The following is a 20,799-nucleotide window of genomic DNA, read 5'->3' as shown; positions in this document are numbered from 1 at the left end:
TTTCAGAACAACGAAGAGAAGCTCAAAGACTGGGATCAATTCCAGGTCAAATGAAGAAAATGTTTTGTGACCATCAGACAAATATGGTTGAAATTGAATGTGTTTCTCGTAAACCACTTGGCCAAAGTGCTACACAAAGACAGATTTGAACGCATGCAAAAAACTGAATCTTTTAACATGAGACATAGTGAAACAAAGTGCAAAATGGGAGAACCCTGGACAGGCACATTATTGTTGCACGTATCTCCTTGTCCAGGGTGGGGACATCCATGCGCCTAAGCACAGTGACCAGTGTGCACAATTTAGAGGCATGCATGACTCTGCACCGGTGCATGCATCTTCTTGCCTCTTTGTGGCACTTTCGCCTAATTCACACATTCACCTAATGTGCACAGAAAGTTGCACAAGTGAAAATGCACCTTAGCTAATACCAATGACAGAAGCATATACTGCAGTTACCTCTGGAGCATCTGGTACCCATACTGCCTGAAGCAGTGTCATTCCACCAATCAACCTCTTGGGAAGGTTCCCGAAGTCAACAAACAGGAATCAATGTATAATAGTCTGCAATGTCACCTCATCTGCTTTGCTGTCACTAAAGCTGTACCAAATGCTACAGCTCAGGAAATTTCAAAGATCCTTGTAGACGACATCATTTTGAAGCACAGAGCACCCTATGTGATGATCTCTGATCATGGAAAAGTTTTCCGTTCGATATAGTATCACAGATAATGTCATATTGTGACACCCACAGCGTGACACTTACTATCTACAGACGAATGGTCTCACAGTACACATCAATAAGACATTTGCAGATATGCTCTTGATGTACGATGAAGTCAAACAGAGAGATTGGACATTCACATACAACACAGCAAAGCAAGACAATACAGGCTTCATACCGTTCTTTCTTTCCCATGATCATAAGACCAAAAGGACAATGGATACACAGCTCCCATTTTACCCACATGATACGCAAGACGAATACATGAAACACCTCATCACAAAGACTGACAATGCCATGCAGCTGGCTCACATACAAATCCTGGACGCCCAGGAGAAAGACTGAGAGCGCTATGACACCAAGCACAGCCAGTTAGATTGTAACATTACGTGTATACAAGTGAGCTAATTGGTTGCCTAGAATTGGCATGAGGTAATACAAATTTGTTGAATGGCTGAACATTAGAAGGCCCAGGGCCCTGGGCAAGCTGCAGTCAGTCAGGCTAGTTGATCTTTCTGCCAAGCCAGGTGCCAGAGACGAGCAGCGTCAATGGAAACAGGAAACTCCTGGTATGGCGAATTTGGATGATGTGTCAGTCACTTAAGAGGGCCGACTATGTTCTCAGCAATGGCAGGCTCTGAGACAAACTGAAAGATAGCTTGTTACAGCTCTTCAAGAGTCTATAATAATTCACATGAAGTACTAAAGCAAATTTGAATACATCAGCAATCTGGGATAAATGAGGTGCATCCAATGATACAACAACATTTCAATACCTTTACAATTACAGAAGTTAATGTTTTGCAGTGAATACACATTTACACAATGAACCTCTGAACTTACATCTTTTAACTGATTCATGTGATTACAACAAACAATATCTCAATGATAGCATTGTACTACACCTATCATCTCTGAAAGCTACTTATCTGTATCTATTTTATTTATTGGTTTACAACACCTTTTATATCTTTTTCATTATGCAGATGTTTGTCAGAACATTATATTCTTCACATTTACACAGCAAATGAACACAGCATCAACACCTCATATTTTGTCGTACTTGTGTGTTTATTTAATGAGCACTTCATTATTTTGCCAGAAATTTTATTCAAATGTTGATTGCAAGTGCCATTAAAAAACTGTGCTAATTTAAAAGTGGTCAACTGCGTGTGTCAGTAGACTCCTCAGTTTTAAAGAGAACCAAAAGATGCCTCTGTCAAGACGTAAATAACTGTTTAAATAATATATAACAAAAATTTGTTATCATTTATAGCGAGTCCACCTGCACAAGAATACTGCCTTATTTATTTATGGTCAAACCTTTATTTATAATCATTATAAATTATCTGAGGGTGACAGAATATTTATAACATATCTTCACTTAAATATTGTTATAATATATTAATTTAGTAAAGAAAAGTGGTCATGTTGAGTCAAATCATGTCTTTAGAGTTGAAGGAAGATGTATTTTTGGTGAGGATGAAGTAGATACTAGCAGAACACTACGAGAGTCAAGTGGAGCTCAAGGCAGCCATTCTGGACACTTTTCTGTGAGTTCTGGAGGGAGGCAGACCTGCTTGTGGTAACAAGTGGTATTTGGTTGTGGAGATGATTAATTCTGGGCAGTGAACGACTGTTACCACACTTTAACTTCTGAAGGGACTTATATTTTGTGAAGTCTGGATGTGCCCTAGTGTAAGACTCTAATTTTTGCCACTTGATTTAGGGAAATGAGAATAGATAAAGTATGAGTTACTACTGTTCATATCACACGCATTAATTTGTGAATCATCATGTTGAACTCTGAGCTTTTTGAGCTGGTGAATATTTCGTGTGTCGTGACTGCAATATGGACTTAGTTTCTGCATATTGTTGGTGACTATTTAGTTTGAGGAATTTGCTACCATTCTTGTAACACTCTCAACATAAGGGTATTTTCTGTCTGTATTTTAACTGAAAATTGTAGGACCACTTCTCATTTATTTGGGAAGTGATTTATCATCTACAGTGGTTACAGATGATAGGATACAACCCTTTCTATTAAATTATTTATTTAACTTTATTTTTTATTTTTGTGTATTTTGTTTACTCACAATTCTAGCCAATGCATAGACTATTTGACTATACAATCACAGTTGCAAGTTATTATTTGCAGTGAATCAGCTGCAGGGCATGAAAGCAGACACGCGTGGCTCTATTCCGTGAGTACATCGAGTTATTCTTTTTAAACAGAGCCATGCATAGCCCATCTGCCTAAAGTACGAGCAACTGCGGGTAAAGACGCAACTGCTTTGCATGTATGGTCTGCTGTTAGAAAGAGCAACTGTTCAGCAGTAACCATTAGGTACAATTGCAAGACACAGCCTGGGAGACTTGATACAGCTTTTTTTGCCTATGTGGGAAGTGGGAATATCAGAAAAGTTACTAAAACATATATCCTTCATCACTTGTCCGATGTAACATATGAAGTCAAGGATTATAATCATTGAGGAGACGAAAGTACAGAAGCATCATTGATGTCCTCTGTATGAAACCCTACTTCAATCTAGAGGCTCAGATTGATGATGGGAGCTTCCAGGAAACCGCTGAATCACTCAACTATCGTGAAGCTTCAATAGGAGGACTTGGCTGTGATGGGATGAGCTCTTTTCAATTCCCGTCATAGCAAAGAGAACATAACAACATAATCAGAAATGCTGCATTGCCATATAGAAGATCAGTGACAAGATATACCTGGTTCAGTGCTTGGCTCCAGTGAGGACTTCTGAAACTGCACATTACTATTTTTAGAGGAGAGGGAGCAATGCTGCAAGCTCAGGTGTCATCAGTGTGGTGTAGTGGTTAGCGTTGCTGGCTGGTGTGGTGTGGGTCGCTGGTTCAAACCCGATCACCAGCAATTATTTGTTATTTTGTATTTATCGCTTCTGGAAGATTTTGTAATGTTTATATGTCAGAATATTTGATAGTTGTATAAATACTAGCTTTCTGGAATACTTGATGTTAGTATAAATAACTGCCCTCTCTGTCCAGGAGTCAGTTCTGTTCTGACTGTAAGTTGGTGTTCTTAATAAACGGACCTTCAGTGCTAAGAGTTCTGTTTCACTGATGAGACAACATCTGGATTTAGACTCGAATGTGGCTACAGTGTGACAATATTCTCTCAATACCCATATCTTTTGCATCTGAGCTACTATTTCTTTAATACTATAGGCAGGAGGCAAGATATTAAAAATATGATAATGACAGGTTAAACTCTTAAAAGTATATGGTTAATATACTCATTTTTTGGAGAGCAAAGAAAAGTGCCTATGTTGGATCAAAGTTGTTACGATAGTATGACTGAGGATAAAAACAGGAATAAACTTCAAGTATGCTTCTGCTGTCAGTCACTAACTTTGAGTTTTCAGAATTTATTAAATAATACTATGTTTACTGGATGAAAAATGCAAAAAGGAATATGAAAGGATGAAGGAAATATTCATTAGTGATAGAGGAAGAAACTCCACTCTGTCTCATTATCATACTTTCAAGAAATCCAATATAATAAATAACAAGTGGCTTGTTTGTGTTTCATATCATACCTTTTGTTGTATTTCTCTGCTTTTCTGAGCAACTATGTTTCCAGGAGAATTGCCCTTTTGCTTTGCTGTCTGTAGGTCTGTAGCCATTTTTTCCCGAGGTTTCTTAATGAGCTCTAGTGCTTCATCATCACTAAACAAAAGGTAAAAAATGTCAAGTGCCATGCAGTTTTTAAAGCATAGCAGACATTGTTTCATTAGTCTCTTAATTTATCATAGTGGTTTTGCAAGTATTAATTGAAACATTCCATTTACTGTGTGCATAATTCATTCAAACTTTTTCAATATTTCCCTTGTCAAATATACAATGAAACATATAGTTTACCAGGTCATTGCTTCATTCTTTACCATGCAGCAGGGTATCACCACAAAAACATAAAAATTACAAAACTCATAAGGTTTGAGAACTTTGAACTCCCTCACCTGAAAGAAAAAGGCTGCAGGCAGTTTGGGAGATAATAGAGCTAGGAGGAAATTGGACCTTTTAAAGCATTACAATTCTGTATAAATTCTGTGCACATAACACTTAGGTGAGAGCTGGCAAATAATGATACATCAATCAACAAAAACACAGTTTGTTTAAAAGATTTTCAGTTTCATGCGTTCGAGTTTGCTAATAACTATTTGTTAATTTCAAATACATAAGTAACTATGTTAATTTCAAATACATACACTACTGGCCATTAAAATTGCTACACCAAGAAGAAACGCAGATGATAAACGGGTATTCATTGGACAAATATATTATACTAGAACTGACATGTGATTACATTTTCACGCAATTTGGGTGCATAGATCCTGAGACATCAGTACCTAGAACAACCACCTCTCGCCGGCCTTGACGCACCTGGGTACTGAGTCAAAGAGAGCTTGGATGGCGTGTACAGGTACAGCTGCCCATGCTGCTTCAACACGATACCATAGTTCATCAAGAGTAGTGACTGGCGTATTGTGATGAGCCAGTTGCTCGGCCACCATTGACCAGAAGTTTTCAATTGTTGAGAGACTGGAGAATGTGCTAGCCAGGGCAGCAGTCCAACATTTTCTGTATCCAGAAAGGCCTGTACAGGACCTGCAACATGCGGTCGTGCATTATCCTGCTGAAATGTAGGGTTTTGCAGGGATCGAATGAAGGGTAGAGCCATGGGTCGTAGCACATCTGAAATGTAACGTCCACTGTTCAAAGTGCCGTCAATGTGAACAAGAGGTGACCGAGACGTGTAACCAATGGCACCCCATACCATCACGCCGGGTGATACGCCAGTATGGCGATATCGAATACACGCTTCCAATGTGCGTTCACCGCGATGTTGCCAAACACAGATGCAACCATCATGATGCTGTAAACAAAACCTGGAATCATCCGAAAAAATGAAGTTTTGCCATTCGTGCACCCACGTTCGTCGTTGAGTACACCATCGCAGGCGCTCCTGTCTGTGATGCAGCATCAAGGGTAACCACAGCCATGGTCTCCGTGCTGACAGTCCATGCTGCCGCAAACGTCGTCGAACTGTTCGTGCAGATGGTTGTTGTTTTGCAAACGTCCCCATCTGTTGACTCAGGGATTGAGATATGGCTGCACGATCCATTACAGCCATGCGGATAAGATGCCTGTCATCTCGACTGCTTGTGATACGAGGCTGTTAGGATCCAGCACGGCATTCCGTATTACCCTCCTGAACCCACCGATTCCATATTCTGCTAACAGTCACTGGATCTCGACAACGTGAGCAGCAATGTCGCGATACGATAAACCACAATCGCGACAGGCTACAATCCAACCTTTATCAAAGTTGGAAACGTGGTGGTACGCATTTCTCCTCCTTACACGAGGCATCACAACAATGTTTCACCAGGTAACGCCGGTCAACTGGTGTTTGTGTATGAGAAATTGGTTGGAAACTTTCCTCATGTCAGCACGTTGTAGGTGTCGCCACCGGCGCCAACCTTGTGTGAATGCTCTGAAAAGCTAATCATTTGCATATCACAGCATCTTCTTCCTGTCAGTTAAATTTCGCATCTGTAGCACGTCATCTTCATGGTGTAGCAATTTTAATGGCTAATAGTGTAAATAACTAAAATACCTTCTAAAATATTATGAACAAATTAGAACAGGCCAAAACATAAATTTCTGCATTATGTTATAACACTGTTAGATGTAGGGCATCGTAAATCAGTATACTTGCTGAGTTTACAAATGTTCTACTTCTATAATGACAATGAAAGTGACACTAGACATGTTAGATGTAACATCACTGGTTATACTGTAAGACTACAACAAACGAAGTAGAGAATTCCTGATATAATGAAAACCGAAGTGTAATGTATACCTTATTAGAGAGCTAGCTACAATGCAATAATCACACCATATATTTCAGTTTAAGAAGTAACAAATGTGTGAATTAAAGCAAACTCTGTTGTTAAACTTTTCCTGGAACAGTTAAACATTTTTTTAAAAATTGTATCAGATTAAAATTCTCAAATATCCTTCTTTCAATCAACCAACAAAATAAACTTATTATTTTACTCTAGGCTGTAATTTTCAGTGACTTTAGTATATATTTTTCAGAAAATATTCAGTTGTCAGTTGCAAACATATTTTTATTATACTTTACTAGTTTCAACAAATTAATTTGTCATCTTCAGGCACTTAGTATTGATTTAGCAGGTGTCAATATCTTCTTCATTCGTGCATAATGCCATAAAAGGTCCAGAATCACATAGATTTGATCCAGTTTAGTAAACTATCAATCTGTGTTTACAATAATCACATACAATATGTACATTTCTGGACATATCATGGCATTATGCTTCTATGAAGAAGATACTGACATCTGCTAAATTAATACTCAGCTTCTGAAGATGATGAATTAATTTGCCACAAGTGGTAAAGCATAGTAAAAATATCATCTTATTTTCTGTTTTCTGTTGTTCCTTCAAAATTCACACATATATAAATGCATTATGTAGTAGTTACAAGTATGTTACATTTTCTCTTTTTTTTCTAGTTTCTTACGTTAGAAAGACCTTTCGCAGCAAAGTTTTGTGAAGTTAACCAAGTCTATTCTGCAAATCTCACTCTTTGTGCTACCAAAGGGTTGTTTCTTAATTTTGTGTTAATATAATGTGGAATTACATTATTTATTTGTCAAGACTAATTGAACTTGATATGTTGGATGGTCTTGTCGAGTCTGATGTGGGTAGTCCTGAAACTGTTGCATAACATGATGGGAAATGCCTGTCATGGCTGTATTATCACTATTTTTTTTTCCATTTCCCATCACTCCTTAGCTGCTTCAAAATTCATGCAGACATGTTCTGCCTTTGCAACTAAATGAAAGGCAGTTTGTTATTTGCATATACATTTCACTTTTTTTCATTTATGAAGCATCTTCAGTGGCCTGTAATACATGTTTAAATCAGTTTTGCAAAATAAATCATGACAAACTGCCTATTGGCTTCTGTCTCGGGTTCTTCGGCCGATGTTCATCTAATGATTTTTCTGACGTTTCGCCAGCACGAGTGGCTGGCATTGTCAAAGCTTCACCCTCCGTTCACCGGCAATGGAGGGTGAAGCTTTGACAATGCCAGCCACTCGTGCTGGCGAAACGTCAGAAAAATCATTAGATGAACGTCGGCCGAAGAATCCGAGACAGAAGCCAATAGGCAGTTTGTCAACAAGTGGCCACGAAAGCCTTAACAATTTTGTAAAATAAATAATGTAATTCAACATTATATTGATGTTAAGGTTAGAAACAACTCTTTGGTAGCATGGAGAACTAAATCATTTGCAGAAAAAAATTGGTTATCCTCATGAAATTTGTGCTGCAAAAGTTGTTTCTAACCACAATAAAATGAGAGAAAAACATGAGAAAATGTAATGTAGTAACATATTAGTATGAACTACATAATGCATTAACTATATACATAAAAACAAACATGTATAATAGGCTACTGAATATGCCTCATAAGTAAAAGAAGTGAAACGGATGTTGCAAAAAACAAACTGCCTTTAATTTAGTTACAAAGAGGAAACATAACTCCACGAGCAATACAAAATATTTGTGTCCGATGACCACATTTTATTCTGGAAAACAAAATAAACCTTAAAATTTTCACATAATGTTATTTCATTTTTTAACATACCTGCTGTCCCAGGTGACACTATGCCTTTCCTGTTGTTTCTCTGATGGAGTACTGGAGTATTTAACAGCTGAAAGCAGAAGTAGAGAAATTGAGCACTCTGCACATTATCGTACCATTTATATCAATGAAGCTGGCATTCAGAAACTTAATATTTTTGTTCAGTACTCTAACCCAATTGTTTATAAATGGTACTGCACATATTTTTGAATAAGTGCAGTACAATTATCCAAAAATACTAAGTAATAAGGAGAACTTTACAGAACACAACACTGATAAATTATCTTGGTAAAGCATAGTTTGTAGGAGTGAAGTATGGGCATTTGTTTCAGATTATAGGTTTATAGCTACTTGTAATAAGACTTTTTCAGTGATCTGTCTGGTGGTCAATCAAATTTACTCATTTACAGAGGAGGGAGAGCTGAGATGGTACAAAAAGTATGTAAATACAATACCAGATATAAAACCCAAAAGGCTGTTGATATTTTCACATGAAAATTGAAGAAGGAAGTACATACAAACCAAATTAATAACATGTCATTATGTACTGTATTTATTAGTATTCTGTATTTTGTGCTGTTTTTGGTAGTCAGAGGTTCTGAAGCATTGATCCACAGCCTGACAGACTGAACGAAGCAACCATCCATCAAATACATCACCTAGTATAACTTTACTACTACTCTCACAAGAAGTAATAATCCTATGAAAGAATGACAGATTATTTGCTCGGAACGTCGATCTAGGATTAGCCAAGTTTAGGTCAGACGCACATCATCTCACATTATCATGTGAACAGCATCAGTGTAAGGCATGTTATTGTGTAACTCAAAACGATAGTAACCACACTAAGGAGGCACTGGATAAAAAAAGCTTACTACATATCATCAGCTATGAACTAAATCTCTCATCAGATGCAGATCTCTCTCTCTCTCTCTCTCTCTCTCTCTCTCTCTCTCACAGACACACACACACACACACACACACACACACACACTGTTGTCTTTGGTTGGTAAAATCCAACTGCAACTGTGTTCGACATTAGTACAGAAGAGGTGTGGGATGGGAAGGGGTAAGGATAGCATGGTAGGAGTGGAAGAAGATGCTAGTGCTGCCTGTGGGAGCATGCTGGTATGTAATAGGGACAGGATAGTGGGCTGCTAGGTGCAGCATTGAGCATTGGAGAGCTGTTCTGTGGTGGTGGTGGAGGGGAAGGGGAGGGGAGGGGGGGCGTCAAATGGGAAAGGAAAGAAAAAAAGAAAGAAAGAAACATAGAAGGATAAAGGGCTAATGCAGGTGCTCTGGCAGGAAAGAAGGCATGTGTAGGGCTGAACTGGGATCAAAGAAGGTGATAGATAGGTGGAGGGCAAAGACTAGCAAAGGTTCAGGCTAGGGGTTACGAGAACAAAGGATATGTTGCATGTGGAGTTCCCACTTCCCCGATATAGAAAAGCTGGTGTTATTGAGAAGAAAAGCACGTTGTGTGGTGAGAAACTGGACCCTTGGCCACAGCTTAGTGATGGCCATTCATGTGGACAAACAGCTTGTTAGATGTCAAGTCCACATAGAATGTGGCACATTGGTTGCAGCCAAGTGGATAGATTACTTGCCTGTTATCACAGGTGGCCCTGCCTTTGATATGGTAGCAGATGCCTGTGGTAGGACTGAGTAGGTGGTAGTGGGAGGATATATGGGACAGGTCTTGCATCTATGTCTATAGTGGATTTGAGCCATGGGACAAGGGACTGGGAGCAGAGGTGAAACAGGGACAGACAAGGCTACTGTGTAGGTTGGGTGGGTAGCAGAGTACTACTGTGGGAGAGGTGGGGAGGATATTGCTCACTCCAGTGCATGACAAGAGGTGGTGGAACACTGGCAGGGGATTAAGTTTTTCTAGTCCTGGGTGGTACCTGAGTTATGAGGAGGACGATCCTTTGTGGCCAGACAGTGGGTATGTGGGAAATGGTATGTGACAGGGGAGACAAGCACCACAAATCTGTTTCTGGTCATGGTGGGAAGCATAATTTCGGTCTGTGAAGGCCTCAGTGATAGCCTTGGCATATTTGGAAAGATGCAATTGGAGAAGGTGTTATGGTTCTAGAGGAATGTGTGGATAAAGGGTCTTCATCCTCCATCCAGATCTTGAAGATATCATCAGTGAATCTGAACCAGGTGAGGGGTCTGGGATTGTGGATGGTTAGGGATAACTCCTCTAGATAGTTCATGAATGAGTTGGTATAAGAAAGTGCCACACAGGTATCCATTGTTGTACCATGAATTAGTGTCAGGTTATGCCTTCGAAGGGGAAGTAATTGTGGGTGGGCATACAGCTGGTCATGGTGACCAGGAAGGACAAACCTGCGTCCGACCATCCTGATTTAGGTTTTCCATGATTTCCCTAAATGTCTTCCTTTGAAAGGGCATGGCTGACTTCCTTACCCTCCCTGCCCTAATCCAATGGGTCCAATGACCTCACTGTTTGGTCCCCACCTCCAAATCAACCAATCAACCAACTAGGAAGGAAGTTGTAAGTCTGGTGTCAGTCAGGTGCTGAGAAAGGTAGTGTTCCATAGCAACAAGAATGGGGATGTTAGTGCAGAGGGAAGTGTGGCATCGATAGTGATCAGCAGGGTGCCAGGTGGTAAAGGGAGAGGAAGTGTGGAGAGTTGGTAGATGAAATGATTGGCGTCTTTTATATAGGAGGGCAAGCAGTTGGTACCAGGCTGAAGGTGCTGGTCTACAAGGGCAGAGATTCTCTCTGTGGGAGTGCAGTAACCCCCCACAATGGGCATACTGTGAGGTTGGATTTACATACTTTGGGAATTATGTAGAAGGTAGGAGTACGGGGAGTGGCAGGTGTGAGGAGGAAGACAGATTCAAGGGAGAAGTTCTGGGATGGACCTAGGGATTTGTAACGTTACTGGAGATCCAGCTGGACTTCTGGTATGTATCGCTGTGGTAGGTCTTATAGATGGACACATATGACCAATGGCAGAGTTCCTGTGTCAGTTAAACCCTTTGGTTCATAACTACCATGGTGGAGCCTATGTAGGCAAATAGGATTATAAGGCTGGGATCAGTTTTTAGATGGAGGGTTGAAAGTGCCCTCTATACATGTGAGGTTGGTGTCCATTTTGAGGGATTTGGGGATTGATAGTGAGGCAAGGTTTGGGGTTAACAAATTCTGGGAACTTAACAGGGGATGTTTTGAGGGCAGTAGGAATGGATCAGTGGATCACAGTTAGATGGAGGAGTAAACTGAGTAACTTTGGGTCTCTCATTCACTAATATTCTTTTATTTGCTGACTCATCATCGTCAACACTTATTCTGAGGATTCTCTTCATGTTCTTGTTTTCCCTTTGGACAGAATCACATCTCCACTATTTTTGCTCTGAACCACTGCTTTTCTCATATCCTCTTTACTGATTCCACACTACCCTAATCCTTTATTTCTGTTACTCATGGGACTCTTGTCTTTCTAGTTTCCTGGTAAGCCGATATCTTACTCGCAACATTTCTGGTTTCATACTTTTAATGGATCTATTGACCGGGATCTCATCCCACAAGCAATGATGAGGAGGAGTATGCGGATTATGAACCTCATTAAAAAAACAGGGCCCAGATGGTCTCAATTTGTTACAGATCCCTGTCCAGAGATACTAATTCAAGATGGTCAATGGTCTCTATGGCAGAGGAGGAAGTATTTCCCTGTGAGTATGAAAGTGCATAGAGACCAAACCCTGAAAAAACACAATAAAACCAAGTCAGTCTGTTTCCATTTTATGTGACTTCCTAATCAATGGTTGCTCCCATGTAACGAACAGATATTCTTTTACAGCTCCAGGTCTTACAACTCAGTTTATGGGACCTACTGCTATCCCATAAATGCAATCACACGCAGTTATCTTGCTGACTATGTAGAAAGAGTTGGATATAATTTTCATTTGGTTAATGAATGACATCTAATTTGGTCTGGGTGGAGAAATGCATTCTCATTGTCAGCACTGGTGAGTCCATCCCTCTACTCCAAATGGGCATCCGCCTCGGTTTGCTGTTGCCTACTGAGCTGTGAGCTTCACCCATTACAAACAAAACATTCTCTGCCAGTTTTGGTTACACAACAGAATTGGAGGCTTGCACACACTTGCATTTCTACAGTCTCTCTGAAATAATTTTACAGAAACTATTTGGTAACAAAATTTGATTCTTTTGCCTGTCACAGGCTCTTTCATCAACTTCATGAGGAACTGCCCCCCCCCCTTTTTTTTTTGGTCATCAGTCTTTTGACAGGTCTTATGCGGCTCACCACGAATTCCCTCTTGTGCCAACCTCTTCACTCAAAGTAGCACTTGGAACCTACATCCTCAATTATTTGCTGGATGTATTCCATCTCTGTCTTCCTCTACAGGTTTTCTTCTCTACAGCTCCCTCTAGTACCATGGAAGTCGTTCCCTGATGCCTTAACAAATGTCATATCATCCTTTCCCTTTTCCTTGTCAGTGTTTTCCACATATTCCTTTCCTCTGTGATACTGCATAGAACCCCCGTGTTCCTTACCTTATCAGTCCACCTAATTTTCAACATTCATCTGTAGCACCACATCTCAAATGCTTCGATTTACTTCTGTTCTGATTTTCCCACAGTCCTTGTTTCACTACCATACAATGCTGTACTCCAGATGTACATTCTTAGAAATTTCTTCCTCAAATTAAGGCTTATACCTGATACCAGTAGACTTCTTTTGGCCAGGAATGCCCTTTTTGCCAGTGTTAGTCTGATTTTGATGTCCTCCTTGCTCTGTCCGTCATGTTAAGTTTCTCGCTTTTCTCAATTCTGCTACTTCTCATTACTTTCGTCTCTCTTTGATTTACTCTCAGTCCATATTCTGTACTCATTAGATTGTTCATTCCATTCAGCAGACCATATAGTTCTTCTTCACTTTCACTCAGGATAGCAATACCATCAGCAAATCATATCATTGACATTCTTTCACCTTGAATTTTAATTCCATCCTGAAACTTACTTTTATTTCGATCACTGCTTCTTCAATGTACAGATTGAATAGTAGGGGCAAAAGACCCTGTCTTACAAGCTTTTTAATCTGAGCACTTCGTTCTTAGTCATTCACTCTTATTATTCCTCCCTATAGCTCACCCCCACTTTTCTCAGAATTTTGATCTTCTTGCACCATTTTACACTGCCAAATGCTCTTTCCAGGTCAACAAATGCTATGAACGTGTCTTGATTTTTCTTTAGTCTTGCTTCCATTGTCAACTGCAACATCAGAATTGCCTCTCTGGTGCCTTTACCTTTTCTAATGCCAAACTGATCATCATTTAGCACATCCTCAATTTTCCTTTCTATTCTTCTATACATTATTCTTGTTAGCATCTTGGATGCATGAGTTGTTAAGCTGATGTGCAATAATTGTCAAACTTGTCAGCTCTTGCAGTCTTCAGAATTGTGTGCATATTTTTCCAAAAGTCAAATGGTATGTTGCCAGACAGTCTACACACCAAAGTGAGTAATTGTTTTGTTGCCACTTCCCCTCAATGATTTTAGAAATTCTAATGGAATGTTATTCATCCCTTCTGCCTTATTTGACCATAAGTCCTCCAAGCCTCTTTTAAATTCTGATTCTAATACTGGATCCCCCACCTCTTCTAAATCTTTTCCTGTTTCTTTTTCTATCACATCAGACAAAAATCTTCCCCCTCATAGAAGCTTTCAGTGTATTCTTTCCACGTATCTGCTCTCTCCACTGCATTTAACAGTGGAATTTCCATTGCACTCTTAATGTTACCACCCTTGCTTTTAATGTCACCGAAGATTGTTTTGACTTTCCTGTATACTGAGTCTGTTCTGCTGACAATCATTTCTTTTTCGATTTCTTGACTTTTTCATGCAATCATTTCATCTCAGCGTCCCTGCACTTCCTCTTTATTTCATTCCTCAGTGACTTGTATTTGTGTATTCCTCAGTTTCCTGGAACATTTTTGTGCTTCTTCCTTTCATCGATCAACCGAAGTATTTCTTCTGTTACCCATAATTTCTTTGCAGTTAACTTCTTTGTATCTATGTTTTTCTTTCCAACTTCTATGAAGGTCGTTTTTAGAGATGCCCATTCCTCTTCAACTGTACTGACTACTGAGCTATTCCTTATTGTTGTATCTATAGCCTTAGAGACTTCAAGTATATCTCTTAATTCTTTAGTATTTTTATATCCCACTTCTTTGCATATTGATTCTTCCTGACTAATGTCTTAAAACTTCAGCCAACTCTTCATCACTGCTACAGTGTGATCTGAGTCTATATCTACTTATGGGTATCCCTTACAATCCAGTATCTGATTTTGGAATCTTGGTCTGACCATGATGCAATGTAACTGAAATCTTCCCACATCACCTGGTCTTTTCCGAGTGTACCTCCTCATGTTGTGATTTCTGAACAGAGTATTCACTATTACTAGCTGACATTTATTACAGAACTCAATTAGTCTTTCTCCTCTCTCATTCCTTGTCCCAAGCCCATATTCCTATATTTTGTTAATGGTCATAGTTATTTTAATATTCTGACATTATTTAAGGTGCTTCAAAAAATACAAATAGTTTGCAATGGAAAATATGGGTCACTATGAATTTGCATTTGGTGCATGTTAGGTCTTATATTTCTGTGTACAAAATGGAGTTAATAATTTGAATTTTTCTTTTAACTTGAGATGAGATCTGTACCGGTCTCCAGCTTCCAGAACATGGAATGTATGTAGTGAACTCATTTCTGATCACCTGCACAAGTAACAGAGTGAAAGTGAAATATTCGTAACATCTCTCTTATCTCATACACAGGGTAGGATACCAAAACAAATTATTGGCTAACTATCTCCTGTGACAGATGAGTGACTACAGATTTTTTTTCAATCAAATACTGCAATTATTTTCAGGGCCACCAGCAGCTAGTGAGATAACAATCAGTATGTGTTTGTAACAACATAAGTGAAGGATTTTTTTTATTTTTATTCCCAGCAAGTGCTTTTCTTAAGCTATTGGCCTTACTTGCCGTCAATTGTTTGTTGAATTGTAGACGGTTTCAGGATCCTGTCGCAACTGCAACTGCATTAGCATGTTAGCAAGGTGAAACTGTGTAAACCCCACAGTGCTTTGACAAAAGAAGCTAATTTTAACATGAGAACAACAAGAAAAAAAGAAGGTGTACAAGAAAGGTGAAAATAAATTGCTCCTCTGCTGCAGTTTCAGTATAATCCTGTGCACATAAGTGGTTGGCTTGTCAAATTATTGATTGTACTGGCATAACCTGTTAATAAAATCATTTGTAGATTTTCTAGCTGTAACTTACAAATTCTGCATGGTAGGTGTTTGTGTGTGTCATTCAGCTATAGAACTATGCCTCCCTTACAGTGCTGTCTCATCACAAGGAAGTCCCCACCACTACCATTGTCTCTTGCCCTAACCCATCATCTGGGACACTAGGGACCAAGTAACTTTATACCTACTCTACTAAAAAACTGGGACCCAGCTTGAAGTCCTATGATTAATCATGTCTGTATCTAACCATTTTTGGTTGAGCCCCTTGGGTGTGTCTGCTATATTTTGAGTGCTGATATTTACTCATTCCAGTGTTCACATTTACAAAATTCCAAATAATCTACCCTCAGAAATTGCATGCCTAGCAGACAGATAAAAAGATATTTAAAATACAGATTAAAGTTGTTTCTTAGGAACCTCACCGATATCATGCCCAAATCATTGAGCAAATATCTGTCAAGAGAGAGAGAGAGAGAGAGAGAGAGAGAGAGAGAGAGAGAGAGAGAGAGAGCACTGAAATATATTGACATCTAGTGTTAGTTTAGTGAGCATTCCAACACTGGAAAATGAGAGGGTTATTGATATTTGATGAAGAATATATTTTTTGGGTCATAAGATCTGATGTTTCAACCCCTTGAACACAATTAAATATATGTAGCATTTAAAGACTGCTGTATCAAGACTGCTGTCAACAGAGGGAACAAAATAACTGTCAGAAGAGTAGTGGAAAATAGCAGAAAGTTAATGAAGGCAACTACTGGATTAGAAAACTGATATATCCAGCTTACATAGTACTGTGGAGCAATGAACCACTCTATACACACCTGATTTAACACAGCAACAAAAATGTTAAGCCTATTCCACAAAATTTCCATTACTGCTATGCCTCACATCATTTCACCAGTAAAAATGACAGCTCTGTTGTCATAAGCATGCTAACTACACTGCTTGATAACAAAGTGAGCCACCCAGAAGAGATGGTTGGATGTCAATGCAACTTCATATACGTACGCACTACCAGTGAGTATGAAATGATTACAGTTGCAATCCTCTGTGACAGGCAGAAAAGCCATCGGAGTGCATTAGTGTTGTTACCAAGCATGGTACGGTATACAAGGGATGTGACCAGCATCAGATGTTGAGTGAGATCACTGTGAAGGACACGGAGATGCTGCATATTTGGTGAGACAGCATTATCAGCACCAACGAGAGTTTGGAAGAGGCCTCATTGTGTGTCTCCATTTGGTCGGCCGGTCATATTGTGCAATATCTAAATATGTGTGGCATTCAGATGTGAAGGTGGCCGAATGTTGGACTGCATTGAAATGTGAATGCAAGCAGGTTCACTTTCATTGTGCCTGCTGTCCAAGAACAAGTAATGGGTTCTGCAACGTTTTGTGTCATCCCGCATCATTGGTCACAAACTAGCAGCACCCTAACTAGGAAATTACTGTCCCATGCATAGATTGTTGTTACTTTCTTCTGTTGTAGTTCTACAACTCATTGTGAGCATTGGCTTCTTCAACAATATTCTGCCATTTATCTCACTCTGTTGCTAAAGCTCTCCAATATCTATAACCCATTTTCTAGACATCCTCAGTGACTCCATCCACCCATCTGATTCTTGGATGACCATGCCCTCTTGTCCTCCTGGAGTTCCTTGTATATAATACCTTTTTGGGTACTTCCGCATCATTCACCCATGCTAAATGCCCAGCCTTTCTCAATAAGTATGATTTCACTTATCTTGTGAGAGGTGGGTCTTTATAAATGATGTAAAACTCATGACTGTATCTTTTCCTCCACATTTCTCTTTCACAAATTGGGCTGACAACTCTCTGAAGAATCTTCCTTTCAAATGCATCCAGTATTTCATGGTCTTTTGCTATTAGGGCCAAAGTTTCGAAGTGATAACTAGTTCTATAACCGTTATGCAGATAAGTAACTTGGTGGTGCAGGTCAGAAGCCTTGATGATAACAGGCCTGTTAGAGCAAAATAGCTTCTATTGGCTGCTATTAGTCTCTGATTTAATACAAAGTGTTGTTTAAGTAGATGACTATCGAACCTAGATACCTGAACTGCTCAGCTCTCTCGAAGGTATAGTTTCCCACTGTTATTGAGGCTGACATGTTCTCCTTGTGTGACTTTCTGGCAGCAATGCATTTTGTTTTCTGTTGGTTAGTGTTTAATCCCATGTTCCTGATAGGCTCTTCAAGAGTGGTAAATGTCACTTTCACTGCATTTCAGGTTCTTGCCACTATATGTCATAAGCATACATTAGTACTAGGACTGATTTCTGAAAGATCGTCCCCCCGCTGAAAAGATTTGCATCCCTCACTGTCTTCTCCAGGCTGACATTAAAAAGGAGGCAAACTAATACATGGCCTTACAGTACCCCATTTTCAATGTTTAGTGTATCAGACACCATTCTGTCTGTTGTTATGCTACTTCATGTCTCGTTCATTCTCATTCTCATGAGACTTACCAATTTTCCAGTGACTCTCAGTTCAGCTAAGACATGATATAATTACTCTGTATCTATACTATCATATCCTGCTTTTAAACTCTATAAAGAGGTGATGTGTGCCAATCCTGAATTTGAGTGTCTTCTCTAGAATTTGCCTTAGAGTATAGATCTGGCCTGCAGTTGATTTTCCTGGGAGAAATCCACACTGTTACGCTCCTGTCTATTTTTTAATTATTGGGAGGAGATGGTGAAACAGCACATTGGAGTATAGTTTAAATCCCAAGTTAATTAATACAGTTATCTCATCCGTATCACTAAGTGACTGTCTCTGAACCCAGAACGAAGGTTGTCTAATGGCCTCCAGAGGCAACAAAAATTTGATTTTCAATATTTCACTTAATTATTGAACAAATTTAAAATGCTACCACAAACTACTCATTAAATGATATAATCTTAGGTAAAAGTTTAACACAATAAGACAAATATTACAGTTAGAAACTGTGTATTTGTCTTGAGGCAGTGAAACTGACAGTGCGCAGAGGCCCGGGCTTTATTCATTCAGTATTTCAGAATGAGAGCACTTCATGGCTTAAAACAAAATTTACACATAATTTCAAATCTTTGTAAAACTTTTTCTCATTGACACCCCTACAAAATGATGAGAGGAAAAAAGTTTGTTGCTTCTATAGTTTTGCTGTTCATGCAGTAAAACTTCAGCATCAGACATGACATTTTAATCAGTACTTTTTTTTACTACCACTATATTTGCAGTGCTGTACCTGCAAAATTATATAGTAGCATGAAAACTGTTCAGGGGATTATGACATCATAGACAATTAGATGAGAGAAAAACAAGCTTTTGTTTAAAATGGCACACAGTAAGACCTCAGCGTCAGGTTGGTTGGTTGATTTAAAAGAGGGGGGGGGGGGGGGGGGGGCAAACTATGAGGTCATTCGATCCCTTGTTCCTCATAAAAAAATGCCACAAGTGTGAGACTAGAACAGACAAGAGATATAACATAAAACGGAAAGAAAGGAAAAACCACAAGAACGAAACAAAGGCAACTACCACTAAAAGGAAAAAAAGGAGGACAAGAAAACAACAGAGATATGCTAGAAACAGAAGAGAGTGAAACAAGAAAGCAGATTACAGTGGCTGGCCGACCATGAGAATAAAACAGCGAAGCCAATCACTCTGCAACACATTAAAACCTCCACCCTAAAAGCACTAGAGTGGAGAACACAGAGGGACAAAGGACATGCGCTAAAACTTAGATCAAATGATAAAACTCACCCTCGTAAATAAAACATAGAACTAAATCAGCAAATGAGGCATTGTCAGATAAAATGAGTGGCATTGAATCCGGTAACCCAAGATTTCGTCGCTGGGCAGTCAAAGTGGGTCAGTGCACCAGAATATGGGCCACTGTCAACTGGGTGCCACACCGACACAGAGGCGGGTCTTCAAGGCGCAAGAGGTAACCGTGCGGTAACCGTGCGTCACCCAAGCATGGCCAATGCAGAGCCAGCAGAAGAAAACTGATTCCCTGCGAAGGGCCCGCATGGAAGACTTCTACACATTTGAAGTCTCCTTAATGACACGCAGTTTGTTGTGTATACCGTTATGCCATATCGTCTCCCAAAGCCGAAAAACCCTACAGCGTAGGTCAGAATGCAGGTCAGGTTCAGAGAGGCCCATCTCCAGAAGCGGTTTCCACATAGCCTGTTTGTCCAGCCTGTCGGCAAGTTTGTTGCCTGGGATGCTGACACGTCCTGGGGTCCACACAAACACCAGTGAACGGCAGGACCAGTCCAAGGCATAGATGGACTCCTGGACAGATGCCACCAAAGGATGGTGAGGGTAGCACTGGCCGATACCTTGGATGTTGTTCAAGGAGTCAGTACACAGAATAAACGAGTCCTCGGGGCATGAACAGATATATTGAAGTGCACAAGATACAGCCACCAGCTCTGCAGTGAATACACTGCAGCCACCAGGCAAGGAATGCTATTCAATATATCCTCCATGGACATACGTGAAGCCGACGTAAGCATCAACCATTGAGCCGTTTGTGTAAACCACTTTGTGGCTTTCGTACTTGTCAAGAATCTAGAGTAAGAGGCAGCGGAGATCTGTGGGTTAACTGAGTCCTTAGAGCCATGTGAAAGGTCCAGGTGAAGCTGCGGCCTAGGTGTACACCATAGAGGTGTACGTGAATTGACCTCAAGTATAGGTGGTAAAGGCAAGGACTCCAGTTCAGAAAGAAGGGATCGGACATGAACTGCAACTGGAAGCCCTGGCCTGGGCCAGCGATGCGGGAGATAAACCGCCGTGGGTGGGAAAAGGAGATGGTAATTTGGATGCTCAGGAGAACTACGAATGTGTGCAATGTAATGGCGAGCAGTTGTGCATACCTAACCTTCAATGGAGGGACTCCGGCCTCCACCAGGATGCTGGTCACCAGACTCATCCTAAAAGTTCGAGTCGCTAGGCGAACGCCACAGTGGTGCACTGGGTTGAGTAAACGCAACGCTGAGGGTGCCACCAAACCATAAACCAGAC

General features: G+C 40.0%; 1 protein-coding gene across 2 annotated transcripts in view; it reads right to left on the bottom strand.

Annotated features, from left to right (window-relative positions):
* Positions 1-20,799, bottom strand: part of LOC126162842 (cilium assembly protein DZIP1-like) — a 289,744-nt gene that overhangs the window by 11,531 nt on the left and 257,414 nt on the right. For both annotated transcript variants that reach the window (XM_049919606.1, XM_049919605.1), the window contains exons 15-16: positions 8,452-8,518; positions 4,309-4,438 (exon numbers count right to left, since the gene is read on the bottom strand). In XM_049919606.1, the coding sequence (XP_049775563.1) occupies positions 4,309-4,438; positions 8,452-8,518 (197 nt within the window). The remainder of the gene's footprint in view (positions 1-4,308; positions 4,439-8,451; positions 8,519-20,799) is intronic.

This window comes from Schistocerca cancellata, chromosome 2, assembly GCF_023864275.1.
Source record: "Schistocerca cancellata isolate TAMUIC-IGC-003103 chromosome 2, iqSchCanc2.1, whole genome shotgun sequence".
NCBI classification, from domain to species: Eukaryota; Metazoa; Arthropoda; class Insecta; order Orthoptera; family Acrididae; genus Schistocerca; species Schistocerca cancellata.
This window is presented reverse-complemented; position numbering and strand designations above follow the sequence as displayed.